Source organism: Delphinus delphis, chromosome 13 (assembly GCF_949987515.2).
Source record: "Delphinus delphis chromosome 13, mDelDel1.2, whole genome shotgun sequence".
Classification (NCBI taxonomy): Eukaryota; Metazoa; Chordata; class Mammalia; order Artiodactyla; family Delphinidae; genus Delphinus; species Delphinus delphis.
In genome coordinates this window covers 28,701,882-28,717,172 of record NC_082695.1, presented here as the reverse complement: position 1 = coordinate 28,717,172, position 15,291 = coordinate 28,701,882, and the positions used below count along the sequence as shown (strand labels likewise).

At 48.0% G+C, this 15,291-nt stretch overlaps 1 protein-coding gene across 3 annotated transcripts in view; it reads right to left on the bottom strand.

The window, feature by feature from the left end:
* PIEZO2 (piezo type mechanosensitive ion channel component 2) overlaps nucleotides 1-14,772 on the bottom strand; it is a 334,394-nt gene extending 319,622 nt beyond the window's left edge. For all 3 annotated transcript variants that reach the window (XM_060028655.1, XM_060028656.1, XM_060028657.1), the window contains exon 1: nucleotides 14,700-14,772. In XM_060028655.1, the coding sequence (XP_059884638.1) occupies nucleotides 14,700-14,763 (64 nt within the window). In that variant the 5' untranslated portion in view covers nucleotides 14,764-14,772. The remainder of the gene's footprint in view (nucleotides 1-14,699) is intronic.
* Nucleotides 14,773-15,291: the final 519 nt, after the last annotated feature.

Genomic DNA, 15,291 nt, shown 5'->3' with positions numbered 1-15,291 from the left:
CATGGATGATTTCTGCAAGGGTGTTCTGAGTTTCCTGGTTGTGTCAATCACTTACTATAATGAAGGCATCAGGTCTAAATTAACAAATCGCTGTTTTCCACACTGACAAAACATCCAAAGCTCTACTTCGTTTATTTGCTCGTGACTTTCCCACGTTGGGAAACTGGCCAACATCAGGTAGATAGCCATCACATATACCAATGTTAATAAACAAATTCAGAAGAAACTCTGCCCTTGGGAAGTTTTCCACTGATTTTGCTACATCACAGGAGATCTCTGATGCTTATGACCCCTTAACATCCCTTCCTAGAAATTAGTAGGATCCTACATTTGTAATATGCCTGCAAGTTCTGCCGTGGAAATCATAATATGTTGTATAAGACACTAGTGGAACTGCAAAGGTAGCTTCAAACCTCGGGGCAATTAAATCAGAACTTCATATAACTCATGATCATAAACTCATTCTAACTGTGTCAGGAGTCGGGCTAAAATAGCACAGCCCACTGCCCAAGGTACTAGAAATTTACATGACACATAATTGAAAACGCTCTTCTGAGCAGGAATTTTGGCATTATTACATGAAAATTTTCTCAACACCCTCAAGGAATTTTGAATATCCTCAGAACATCAGATTAAATAATTAATTAAACACTGAAAAGTATTTATTTACTCTGCTTAATGTCTTTCCACTTATTACAAAATTATTAAATTTTATATTACAGATAAGCACAGAGACTCACATTTGTATCATGTTTTGGAATTTTTTTTTCATTGCACAAAATAGGATAGTCTCTTGTACCACTTTTGAATTCTCACTACTTGGCTCACTTAACAACTAGCAGAAAATCATTCATCCTTACTTCATTCTTAAAAAATGTTCAAATCAAGAAACCATAATTATTATATCTATCCAACTAAGTAAGCCATCCTCAAAGAATCCTCAAAACCTGCACTTTGGAGCCGAGTTTGACACCTAACATACTCAACTTGAACCACATCCTAAGGGCAAAGGAGATCATTCAACTCCACCTCGTTTCTTATGAAATTATCTGGTTGTTATCAATTAAATCTCAAACTGGGAAAATGTTCACAGAATTCAAATATTGCAAGAATCACAATTCGGTAGGAAAGTTAAGATTTCCACAACTTAAAATATAAGACATTTTATGATCATTAAGTTCTGTGTCTGAAATAACAATAAGAAAAAAAAATCAACCAAGAAATACAGAGTTCGCCATACAGCTCTGATATCTAATAAGAATGAAAATAAGTTTACCACCTATATCACCACAGAGCAAACCTGAGACAGTTCACTGCTCAGTAACCTTTGTCCACACAGACCGCTGTTGAAGACGAATCCACCCTCCTTCCTACACTTTGTGTATTTTACTAAGAGATCACTTTAAAGAATTATAACTGAATTTAAAACACCACGAGCCCTCAGAAAACGTACTTTAGCACCCTGGCTGGAAACAGAACTGGTGTATTTTATCCTCATCAGTCACTGAATCCCCGCCTTCAGAATCACCCTCCTTTTGGTAACAGGTTTTTGCCCAGTTCACACCAGGTACCCCGGGAGGCATTCCAATCCTCAAGGCTCTGAGTCAGAGCAGCCAAGACAATGTCAGCACACAGTGCTCAGAGGGCAGGCGGTGGGGAGAGGCCCAGACACGTGGGAGAGAAAGGAAAAGCGGCAGGGCAGTGGGTTGGCCCTCAATTTGTCAGCCAGGTGCAGCCAGGGGCCCGGCTGACATCATTTCATTTACTTCTTTCTGTCGTTTTGAGATAGATGTGAGTTCTGCCATTTTTCAGATGGGGAAATGGAGGCTCAGGGAAGCCACCCACCTTGAAACTTGTCTCTTTTTGGCCACACCTCACAGCTTGCAGGATCTTAATTTCCCGAACAGGGATTGAACCCGAGTCGTCGGCAGTGAAAGCGCCGAGTACTAACCACTGGACCACCAGGAAATTCCCTAAATTTGTCTTCATCACCAGTGACAAGTGAGGTCAGCAAAGGCTGGACCCGGCCCTATGACTAGAAGCCCATGTCCCTGGAAAAGTTCTGGAAGCTGGAGGAAGGAGAGGAGGAGAGGACTTGGTTATTACTGAGGGAAGATGAGGGGGAGTGAAAACGAGTCCCCCTAAAACAGAGTCCCCTGACGACTGTGTGATGAATCTGTCCAAAACCTCATTCCCTTTATGTCCCATCCCTGTTCCCCTAAGGATTGAGGAGAATCAAAGAAAAGGGGGGACTGAAACTGAAACAGAACGCTGCAGGGTTCTTCCTGGGTACCAGCCCCTCAACGTCCCCTACTTCTTGTTTGGTGTTTCCCAAGTTCCAAAGAGCAGGCTCGAGTAGTTCATGATCAGGAGAATAAAGTCACCTTATTATCTTAGCTCCTCCTGAAGGGATATAGGTTGTTATAACCTGATGCATATCTTTAAGATGTTCTGTAGAAACTAAGACCCCCACCAGGTGGAGGATGGTGACTACACACTGACCACAAGCATGCAGACCCCAGACTGGTTGGAACCAGAAGGTTGAGATTCCCAAAACATCACCCCGTTAACCTCACAATCAACCAATCAGAAGAAGGTCCACGAGCTGATCACACACCCTGTGACCCTCACCCTTAACGTTGCTTTTAAACTCCCTTCCCTGAAAGCCATGTGGGGGAGGGGGGATTTCGGATCTTTTAGGCCCGAGCTGCCCGTTCTCCTTGCTCGGCACCTGCAATAAACACTACACTTTCCTTCACCACAACCGTGTCAGCAGATCAGCTTTGCTGCATGTGGGGCAAGCAGACCCAGGTTTGGTTGGGTAATAGTGGGGGGCGGGGTGCTGAGCTATGTCTGGGGTACCTCACATCTGAGAGTCTATGAAGTTTGAACCTCCACCTGGCGAGAGACAGCCACTCTTTCTATTTACGTAGCCACTTGTCAGATGGGTACCTGTGATGCCCTCTAGAGAGAAACGTTGAAAAGGAAGCAAACATATGTTCATCGTGGAACAAATACCAAGAAGACACAAGAACAGTGATGCTAAATGGTGGGTGTGTTTACGAAGCAACCACAGTGAAGTACACACTGAGAATGAGTGAATAAACCACAAGGACCCTGAATGAACACCTAGTAGCTTGTTGTCACCCTGGAAACAAGAACCCAAGGGGCTGAGGCCCTCACACCACCCGCAGTGGGTACAGAGGGATCTAGTGAGGGTGGGAGAATGAAAACTAGTGACCAGACAGCTCCAAGCTGCAGACCGCACAGATAACCTGAAAATCTCTCTCTTATGTTTGCCTCCCGTGTTGCTTAATTTTTAAGTAGAAAGAAGAAATTAGGTAACAAAAGAATATCTTATGTTTTTATTGAAAATTGAGATGGACAAAGTGCCGATAGCTGAACCAGGAATTCACAGGTGGGAAAATGTAAATGTTGATGTTCAGAGAACTTCAAGATAAGACTTTTAAACATTGTCAAGCTCCTCTTGGGCAACAGTCAATAAAGAAACCTAGAAAGCAAGCACGTCAGAAGTGATCACAAGACACAAATCCACAGAAAACCAGATATGAGCTTCCTCTGACACTGGGGTAAACCAGAGCCAGTGCTGCCTTCAGACAGAAAGGCCTGGGCACGTGGACAGACCTGGATCACTGCGAGTTCTAGTGAGTCTGGGAAATGGATAACAGGGTAGGGGCAAGAAAAGTCGGCCAAGATCAGATGAATATTTTAAAGAGTGATGGGAAGAAACACAGTCACCAATGGACCATTAAAACCACACTTCAAATACCTTTTTTTAAAGAAGATGCATTATATACATATTCAAATGTATAAAATATGATTATGTTGCCAAGTTATTCTAAACAGAGTTTGTTTGACTAGCATCTTTTCCCTCTTTGGAAGATCAGCAGTACATTTAAAATACACTCTCCAGGACTAGATGTAACAGGTAAACCTGAGTCTAGACATATTGGAATAGGTAACCGATCACTGTCCCAAGGATAAGATAACATCTGAGATTTGTTCCCTTAGAGGTAGTAACTTTGGGAAGATATACCCTTATTCTAAAGATAACTGCTCAAAGTACTTAGGTACCCAATTTAAGAAATGCGTTTGGGGCCGCTGCCACATCCCTTTTAATAACCTCGATGGTGGGAAATTGTTGACGGTGTTTTTTGGGTTTGAAAATAACCCAGAGTGATTATAAGCTGAGCCCAGTGCAGGAGGTGAGGGTTGTCAGGCCAACCCTGCCACCGCGGGTCAGAGATGCACTGTGACTCCAAAGTGATGCAACAGCAAAAGTGATGACGCTTCGAAAATTACTGCTGAAGGGGTTTGTGGTTGTTAATGAGAAGTTTTAGGGAGCCGGAGGCTTCTGGAAAATGCTGGCTCTCCAGAAATAAACCCCATTTTATGGCAATCCCTCTCCCCCCAGCCTCGTCATCTGACCTTTCATCTTCTCTTCCTGGACTGAAAATGGTCCGGCCCAGGCCTGAGCTGCAGCTGCTCTGTCGGGAACAGGGTTGGGGGGTCTGGCTCTACCTGAGGATGCTTCACTGCTCACCTGCCACTCTGAGTTCAGGCCCCAAGGCCAAGAGTCAAGTAGGAGGAGGAGGGAAGGAGGAGAAGGAATAGGAAGGGGGAGGCTCTGAAGGGCAAGAAGCACCTGTGACTCTCACCTGTCCTACACACACCTGAGATTTTTGTGCCACCTCCCATTTCCTTTTCTGGGTAACAGAACTGCCCAGCTAAGATCTCAGAAGGTCTGTGAGGTCACTGAAACGTTATGCTTTGTGATAAAATTCAGTATTTTACTCAAAATATCTTTCTCTGATTCAAATCTTGTCTATACAGTTCTACGCCCTGACAATTTCATTTCACTTCGGTTGGTAACTCCATGTGGTTTGATTTTCTTTATAGACATGTCTGATCATAAACTGCAGGTGGTAAAATTCTTTTATTTCTGCAAAGCCACACACAGCCGATTCTACAGCACACTTGACCACACAGTTTGGAGTTCTCGCTGTTGCCATCACAGAGGGTGTGTGCTCTATGTGATACCGTGCTGGCAGCAAGTGAGGGAAAACCACCAAAAAGTGAGGATTGCAAAACCTCAGCTTGAGTGTGTCTCCTTCATAACCAACTGTTCTAAAAAATGCTCCATCGAATACCTAACATGATAGAAGATTATTTTCCTTAGCAATTCCTAACGATTCTTAAAGATCGAGTGTGAAATACGTTAAGTCTGATGGTTATTAAGAAACCAGAACAATTTAGATGAAAGAATTCTGGTGTGTTGGCTAAAAAGTACTGCTTTCTAGTCATCCCTTCTAATACTGAAGGAAAGTATGTGCAGAAATATTACTGGAGGATCAGGAAAATATTCCTTAGCCTCTAACACCTCATTTTCTAGATAGTGTAATTGAGGAACAGAGCGTTTCCATGAATTGGCAAAGTCCCATAGCTCGCTATTAACAGGATGGAGACTTGGTCTTTAGACCTTCAGACCAGGGTGCCTCCGAAAATACGTGCTGCCTGGATCCCCAAGCAGGGGGCGTGTTCTCGCCAAGATGCCAGAGCAGCACCTGCCAGCAGGCGGGCACAGTCCCAGGACAGCAGGAGGAGGAAGGACTCGGGTCTGTGTGGATCTATAACCCGTTTCCATGGCGCTCTGCTCCAGCTTCTCAGTTGCTACGGTCCTCCATCCCTCCTCCTTTTCTGCACCTGTGGCCAAAACTGCTGACTCCGGGAATTGAACCGCAACAGAAAACAGATCGATTTGTGTGGTTCAAGGAGAGCTAAAAACATTTTAAAAAATCATATGCATTTCAACGATGATGCTCCGGGCAAGCTTTACCACTGTCAAGCAGGTTTTTCTTCCCCTATTCACTGCAAATCAAGTAAAAGGTATTAATTGTCCTACTGAGAAAATTCACATTTAGGAAAGTTGCAGAACATTCAAATTAGACCGTCATGAATTTTATTTTCAAAGATGTAAAAACCCATAGCCATAAGATGCTAGACTTAACTCTTTTTTCAGACTTCTGAAATATTCAAGGGAAAAAATTTAGCCCTTGATTTCATTAATCAATCAGTTGGCAATATTTCTTCGGTGTTCACTGTGGGTCACAGCCCTGCCTGGACAGCTGAACGGTAATGATGGGATACAATTTTTACAGTTTTAAAAAACCCTAAAAATATCTATTTACTACCTACTGTGTGTTATGCAGTAAGTTTAGTGCTGGGGATGTGACAAAGGATCACATGGGGTCCCTGAACTTGCAGGCATGTGGAAAGGAAGAGTGGGATCACATAACTTAGTACAAAACTCTGTGGTTCAGACACAGAGATCAGACTTGTGGTTGCCAAGGGGGAGGGGGAGGGAGAGGAATGGACTGGGAATTTGGGGTTGGCAGATGCAACTATTACATTTAGGATGGATAAACAACAAGGTCCTACTGTATAGCACGAGGAACTATATCCAATCTCCTGGGATAAACCATAATGGAAAAGAATATTTAAAAAAAGAATGTATATATGTGTAAAACTGAGTCACTCTGCTGTACAGCAGAGATTGGCACAATATTGTAAATCAACTATACTTCAATAAAAAAATTTAAAAGTCCATGATTATATGAAGCAAAGTGCCGGGTGAACACAGAGGAAGCCATTCAGCCTGCCTAGGAAGGAGAATTAAAGATGAGCAGACGTCCCATGGTTTCAAAGGTAACAACGAGCAGTGGCACAGAGGCCTCCCTGCCTGTCCGACTAGGGGGTTGGAGGGGGGCGGGGACACAGACTGTCTTCAAATCAGGTCTTGTTCTGAAGCTTCCTTGGAAGTTATTGCAACTGCAAATTATCTGCCCGTGGAAACTACCTTGCCCCAAAGGAACAGGTCCTCAGACTCACCTCAGACTAATAATAATGCCTAAATTCTGAGTTTTCAACTCATAAGGAGACCTAAGTTTTATTAAGTATTTACCACAGGCTAGGCACTGCACCAAGGGTTTTCCAAGCACCATCAGCAGCCCTCTGAGCTAGGTACCATTACTAACAACTCGTTTTACAAGTGAAACCACTGAAGAACAGAGAGGTTAAGCACCTTGATCAACATCACACAGCTAGTATGACAGGCCAAGATGGGGATCTAAACAACCAGGCTTTAGAGCTGAGGCATATTTCCCCTTGGATGTCAGAAACCATACACTACAAACAAAAGGAGGAGGAAGAGAAAGAATGTTTGTGTTCTGTTTCCTGTGTAAGGAGCTAGCCCTAGGAAAGATGTGTTACTTTTCATAGCAGAATTCTTCTTAGTAAACCCCTAAACACCCAGTGGTAGTCTGGCCTCTTAAGATACCCCTGGCATCTAGACCTTCTCTATATCCACCATCCCACACTGCTCCCCCCATTCAGCTAGGTTGCCCATCCTGCGCCAACTAAGCAATAGTAGGGAAGCAAGCCATTTGAACCAACTTATACAAGCACAAGGATGAGAAATTGTTCTCTTATTTTTCCACAGATATTTACACTTTAGATGAAGAGACCTGTGGCTCAAGGAAATGTGGTGGGAAAAGTGAGAAGAAGGCATAGCTGGCAGCACAGGGGTCCCTCCTCAGGGTGGGCTGCTCTGTGGTGAGCTGAGCCTGCGGCTTTCCTCACGTCCAGAATCCACAAGCGCTGCTTGGTGGCTCCACAACAATAAGCTCGACCAGAGCCAGCTTCATGCTTCTTCCACATTATCCCACACCCCCAGCACCCATTCCTACACAGTCCTCAGATGTCGGTATAAATCGGGAAACTCCGGCAGCTCTCTGGAGGGTAGTGCACCTCCTCCAGACTCACATTCTGCACCTCACATTCGGGAGCTGCTGGGACTTGAGTCTGGTCCTGGGTCTAGAAGCCAAGGGCGGATGGCAGGGTAGAAAAATCAGAGGTGTCTGCAAGGCACATAAGTCACCCTCACCTACAGGAGGCACAGACGGAGATTTGTACACGAATATTCCTTCTCTATTCTCATCACTGCAGCAGAAGCCCATGACCAGCTGAAATGAAGATGACATTCCCAGCCTCCCTTGCAGTCAGGTAGGTAAATGACATTATCCAAGTCAGGCTAATGGGATGTGAGTAGGAGTGAGTCATGTGACCTCCAGGTTGTGTCCTGGGATGGTGAGGAAGGGGCTCCCTCTGTGTATCCTCCGTCCATCCTCCAGCTGGACGTGGACGTGGGAACGGCGAACTTGAGCCACAGGGATGGATGCAACTCCGGCGGGACAGCAGAGCTCTGACGGCCCCGTTGGACCACCTCCCAGAACGCAGTGAGCATGCGCACTGCAACCCGACTGCCACGTGAGGGAAATAAAGTTCGTCTCATCTCAGCCTCATTACCCTGAGAACATATACTGAAAAGAGGACTCGTCTTTGCTTAGAACGGGCTGAAAGGGCCATCTGTCACCCAAAGAAAAGAATTTCCTCACTCCCAGGCCAGGATTGCACATTTGCCTGGCCGAGGCTACGCCCCGTGGTGGAGGTGGGCGTGGCCACATGGCTCCCCCAGATTTGCTGCGGGGAGGCTGGGATGTGATGGGCAGAAGAAAAGGGCCACGTTCTCCTCACCGCAGAGTAGATTCTGGAAGGGGCTTCAAGCTGGGGAAGGCACATGGCTCAGCGGACGGGTAGGATGGACAGAGGCCAAGAGTCCAAGACGGAAGCTTGAGGCCCCTCCAAGACTGTAGGACACACAGGATGTGAACCCAGGCAACACTTCTGCCAGCCAAGGCGAAAGAGCAAAGACAAACCTAGGGGACATCTATGAACACGGGGCGTGATCTGGACAGTGGTACCAACCTGCGGGCAGTGGTACCAACCTGCGGGCAGTGGTACTAACCGTCTCATCAGAAATGTGCAGGTTCAGGAGTGGAAGGAAAGCTTGCTCTGAGCACACGGGAGGTGGCTCAGGGCGAGGACAGGATGCCTGACATTGATGGAGTCAAGTTTAGGGGGCGGGGGTGGTGGCGGTGGGGGGGGGCAGTTCAGAGAGGGAAAAAGTGCCCAGGGGAGAATCCTCTGAGTTTGGGTCATAGAGAAAATAACTCCCTAAGACAGCACTGAAAGTCTCAGCAAAACCTTCACCCCCCTGGTGACAGGTGAAATTGTCACAGAACTAACCACACGGATACACCCAGTCCATTCTTTGTTATGAAATGTGTGGAAAGTTTGAAATTCACATAGAAAAAAGTTGAAATATTCCCCCATAATATCCTAGTTTAATGCTAACGTGTGTTTACCAGTAAAGCTGAAAAGAAGAATTCAAACATAGCAGGTTATGAATCAGGAGACATCACCATTCCATATGATGAAAAGCAGCAAACCAAAATTGTATGCTCTGCAGGAGCCTGGAAAAACATTTTTAAATTGATAGTATGTATAGTTTTTTTAATCTATCAATAAATAGGAAAAATGCAAATTTGTATGTTATCACTCTTGAATTCCTATTGGCTAGTTATTGGACAGTTCAAAAATTATGAAATTGCTACAAACTGTGTCTGATGTGCTCTCTGAACAGATATTTAGCGTGGGGTCTCCTCATTTTCTTGATCCTGCCATGTCCTAATGGGTCTAAGAGGCCAAGTGAGGGGCTGGTGAATGCGATAAGCTTCCTCTAGGTTTATCTCTTACAGCCAAATATTGTTTCAGTGTTTTCCAATTCAACCTTGTGTTTAGCCTCCATTCAATCAGATATTGGCTTTATTTTGTTGATCTGACGGCATGTCCTCAAAACTACTGTGTAAATCTACAAATCTTACAAAATTTACTGTTTTATATTCTATACATCGTATCATCATATGATTCTTCAATCAAGCGCTCTTAAATATGCAGCTACACTTACATTATTCTAAGTTCTCCTGGACATTTATGGAAAAAATTATAATATTATACTGTAACTATGCAACGTTATAAACAATTAACAATTAGTAGCATAGGATCTGAAAGGGAAATATCCATGTAATAAACACAGAGAAATTGAAAAATAAGATCATATTAAAAACTATGAAAATGATGGCATAGCGTCAGGAAGACAAAAGTAAACATTGTCAGTATAGTTCTAGGGAGAATCTATTATTTAATTAGAATGCAATGCAGATACATAGAATATTGAATAAAATGTCGAGAAAAATCCTGATCATTAAAAATCCTCCTGCCACACACAAACCAACTTTCAATCGCATAATTCAGCTCTAGATTTCAGTACTAAACTGCTTTCATACGAATCCCATCTACTCAACTCAGGCTCCTTACGACTCATGTCACCACCTGCTAGTCTGTTAACTTCTACACAGACTTTCCTCAAGCCTTCCTGCCACTATACTCACAAAAGCAGTCATAATCCCTCCCTTTAAGAGTACCTGCTGCGTGTCAGGCATTACCCAAGGTGTGCAGGAAGGAGGTATTAATATCTCCAACGTGCAGGAAGAGAAGCAAACGAGCCAAACCAACTCTGCCATCAGAGCCAGGATGTGAATGGAGGTCTCTTAAATTGCCCAGTCACTGCACCCTCCTCCCCAAATGATGAGCAGGCACACATGGCCTGTGGGGGGACAGACCCAGTGACAAACTATGAGGTGGACACAGGGCTCCAGCTTTTACTGCCCAAGTGACAAAATGATCTTGCCTGTCTGTTTACGAAATAGTTTATTTTAGATTTAAGCTATAAATTCCCAGTCCTTTTCCCTAGCACTCTTGTCCTTTCTGAAAGTGATAAATAGTATACACCTGTCCAAGGCTGAGAAGGTGTGATGGAAAAGAAAATGCTATTAACGCTGCCAATGCATCCTTCCGCAGCTGAGACTGCCTATCTCTGACAGCTACAGCAGAGGCCGGGGAGACTCTAGGCCCTGCTCATTGGTCATTCTTGGAGTACGTGTAAGTGTTACTACAAAATGACACGCGTTACAGGGGTAAATACATTACACAATAGAGAGGAGATTACGTTTAGATATAGCCTTACTCGTACATATTCCAAAAGTGACTCCAAAGTTTTGCTCATTTTAATCCAGCTATCTCTAAAGGGAATTTTAGAGATTCTTGGTGGATTTGCAATATTATCCAAGTGTGACTTGCCCTCAGAGCACTAGCTGGTTGGCTGATTCTTTTCATAATCTACACAGTCTCCCGTTCGGCTCTGGTCACCTCATTTAGGGGAAGCATAAACTCGCGATGCCTTGTGACTCTTCCCCTCCTGGACCAATCTGTTCTGTCCAAGCCAGGCTCCCCTCTCCTCCCCGCAAAATAACATTAAGTCAGCTCTTCCAGGAAAGACATTAGGAGACTCCAAGCAACAGCAGGCAAGATGAAATGAACGGTCAGCAGCGTGTGAATAAAAATATGCCAACTGGTTCCCAACCCAGGAATGGACTCAAACCATATGCTTAAAGTTGGGTGGGACAGTAGAGTCAAGCCAAAAGAAAATAAATGTAAACATATTTCTGAAGTGCTCAACAGTGACCAGATACTATTATAATTATTAAAGATTGCATAATATTATGGAAGGTTTTGTCTAGGTTCTCTTTCATGTAAGGTTTAAAGAAAAAAAAAATCAGGGTGGCTACCCAAGTACTCATAGACAATTTTGGAGATCTTTAAAATTTTCAGTCTCTATTGATATAGGAAAACCTGCCACTGGATGTCCACTTTGGATGATAAACAACATATTATATCATATCATATATATCATATCATGTGATATATGACATCATATTATATATTATACTACAGTTTTGTTCTGCTTTAAACACTTAACAGCCACCTAACCTGTGTAAAAGAGGCCTGATTTCACTTATCATTTCTCTGTAAATTTCTTTTACAGAAAAAGAAAGAACTCAAACATCGAATTAAACAGAATGGCAGTTAATTTTTAGCATCCATCCTTAGGTGAAGAGACTAGGGCATCCATGTGCAGAAACATTTCAACAGTCCATTGAAATGATGTTGGAGGAGTGGTTTTAAAGAGAAATGCATGAGCTTCTGCAAATGCTTGGCTTTGAAGGCTGCCTTAGCCAGATATAAAAATAGACGGCTAAAACGTAAAAATCGATTCTAATGGCAAGCGGATCACTGCACTCTTCCATGCCCAGGATATTAGGGAAACCTGAATATTTGATTTAGTAGCACCTTGGGAGCAGGCGGACCTGAAAACCCTCCAATAACCTTGAAAACATCCACTTCCTATAGAAGAGAATTGCATGCCCGAATCAGGCGACACCCACCCAGCCGCCTTTCGTCCTGCAAGTCAAGTACGAAGATTAGAAGGCGAGTTAGCCCTCGGAAGTGGGTTGTCTTTCCTCACCGACCAGTGAGGGGTCAGTCGGGGGTCAGAGCTCTGGTCCTGCCAGGAGCTCTGCTCTCATCCAGGCAGGGGGCTAGGTCCGAGGTCCAAGCCCTTCCCCTTCCTCCTCCGGGGAGTGGGGAGCCACAGGAGCTAACATGATACGGCCCACCCCGCGCGCACCCTTCCACACACACTCACACACACACAGGTTAGCCTCCCTGAACCCGGAAGGCGGGGGGAATCCAGAGGAACGAGCTGGAAGGGAAGGCGGTGCAGGGCGGCGGGCGACGCGGCCCTCCTCTGTCCCCGGACGCCGCCCTCCCGCCGGGAAGGTCGGGGGGTGGGGGGGCCCACTGGGCGCACGTGCGCATCCCGCCCCCGGGCGAGCCTGGCTGGGACCCAGCGCTCCTCGGGCGGTGACCACATCGCGGGGCCCGGGGGTGCGGGGAGGAGGCCAGGGGGAGGGGCAAAGGGGCCGGGCGGTGGCGGGATCCCACCACGCGACCGCGGTCGCCGCTCCTCCCGGAGCCCCTGGGAGTGTGCCGCGCCCCGGCCCTCGGGAGGGCAGAGCTCAACAATCCTGCAGAAGGACTTTACGGTGTAGACCCCCATGATGAGTCGGAATGAGACGGCCCCCACTCCGGCGGCCGCGGACCATCGGGGCAAGCGAGCTGGGTCCTGCGAGCGCCAAACTCAGCACGAGGTCCCTGGCCATCAGCTGGTAATCCCTGCTGTCCTTTCGCTCCGCTAGGTGTGCGCCGCAGGAAACCATCCGCCTGACTCTTCCGACAGTCCCCGGGAGCTGCCACCCCGCCGAGACGGGGGAGCCACTCCCCACCTCACTGACAACCGCGAGTCGACCCCACACCGAAAGCCCCTGGTTAACCCTGGCTCCAGCGTCCACTCGGCAAATAGGGAATGAGCCAGGCACAGCGTCAGCGGGCCCCCAGACAGGACGCGACCTGTGAAGCAGCCGCGCTATTTCCCCAGATCGCTTTCCCAAAGGCTTTTTTCTTTTCAAACTCAAGCAAACTGGCGGGGAGAGTGGCCCTCAGCAGCTTCGTGGGAGCTGCGCTCCTCACCTAGAGGAGCGATGATCAAGGACAAAGATCCCTGCAAAACGGTCCTGCCCTGAAATTCAAGTGGCAAAGAGGCCGAGGCTGGCATCCGTGCTGGTCCCTCCTCCTGCCCGAGGATCAGGCCTCTCGCCTCCAGCTGTTTCCACTCCGCAAGCCTTCTCGGTTTTCCGCGGAGGTGTCTTGCGTGTTAATACTCGACTACAAAATCCCCCCCGGGAGCTGGGATCAACCCTCAGGAACCCCTCCAGGGCCCCCTTTCGATTACCTGCTCAAAGAAAACAGTTAGCACAGGTGTGATCTTGATTCCTCCACCTCTGGCAAAATGGAAAACGGTAGCTTTTTCTGCACAGGTCAGGCTCTCTTTATAAATGCAATTGCTACTTGGTAAGAAGTGTTCTCTTTTCTAGCTCTGATGGGGACAGGGGAGAGCTAGGCGCCCACAGTCACCTTAGGAGTGGGGTTCAGTGTAGCAGACGCGGTCTACTAGAGGAGAAACTTGGCAACTCTCACTCCAAGCCCACCGCCGGGCCCGTGTCTTTGGCCCTGACACCCAGTGGCTTTTCACGCCCTGCCAACCGCGTAGAAATAGTGAGATCCTTGCCTGGGAGTTGGCGAGGCTCCCTTCTGGCCCTCCCTTAAGTCTCGGAGTCCCAGTGCGACTCTCTAACCGGCGACAGATCTGTCTGGACGGCGCCGGAGTGGGGGATGGGTTTTGGTGTCTGCAGCCTCCGCGACCAGCACTTTTGTTGTAGCGGCTTTTTTGAGAGAAAAAGAAAGTAAGCAACTTCGGGGCACTGCTTCCTGGCGCCCTCCTATTCTTTTTAGAACGACCTGAGTCCTTCCCTTCTTCCGTCACAATGGCTGGGATATTGGATAGGGGAGAGGTGGCCTAGGAACTGTCTGGTTCACCGTGCGCCCTGCGTCTAGGGACAGGCGGAGGGGGACTCTTGTACGATCCTGGGAAGGGGGTCTACAACTGCCTTCCAGCCAGATTCGCATCCTTTGTGCACGAGTCAGTACTCCACAAAAAAATTCCACGTGTAACTACATTCAACAGTCTCCAGCACAGGCCGGGCCCGGTCGCCCGGACTCTGCAGCTGGACCGTTGAGAGGGACCCCGCTCGTGGAGACCCCGCTCGTGCGCTCCGACGCGGAAAGTGCCAGTGCCCTGCTGTGGCACCGGGACTGCGGCGCGGGTTCTCCGAACCGGGTTCCGGGCACTCGAGCCAGTGACCCGGGTTTGCTCCGAAGCCCGCCCCCTCACCCTGGAATCTCGGAGAGCGGAAAACACTCACCTACTGCCAGGCAGACGGGGAGCAGCAGCCTGAAGATGAGCCCGCACACCACTTCCGAGGCCATCGCGTCCGTCCGGCGAGTCGGAGCAGAGGGTCGCTAGGACTGGGCTGCCAAGCCCATGCCCGCCTAAGACCTGCGGCCGGCGGCTCCCAGCCGCCCGGGCATCGTCTCTGCGAGAGCCGCCGCGCTGTGCGCCCCGAGGGCGCGTTCTCCACTCCCGGCCGCCCCTCTCCGCTCTCCCGGCCGCCGCTCAGCAGGCCTTAGGAAGCCCACTCGCCGGGCGCCCGACCCCGCACGGCCGGCCCATCCGGTGTGGACTCCCCGATCCGGCGCCGGGGGCTTCTGCAGCGGGTGGCGGAGGCCGGAGCGGGGCGGGGTACGGGGCACTTCAGGAGGGTCCCGCGAGGCGGTGCGGCGAGGAAAGGGGCGAGAAGGGCGTGCTGTCCTTCTGTCGGCTCCTAGGTTGTCGCTCGGGGGTGGGAGACAGTCTTCTCCACCGAGCCTCCTCCGAAGCGAGTTGCCTGGGCTGCCGGCCCGGCCCGGCCCTCGGCCTGGGCTCCCAGAGCGGCCCCGGCCCCGAGCGGCCCCGCG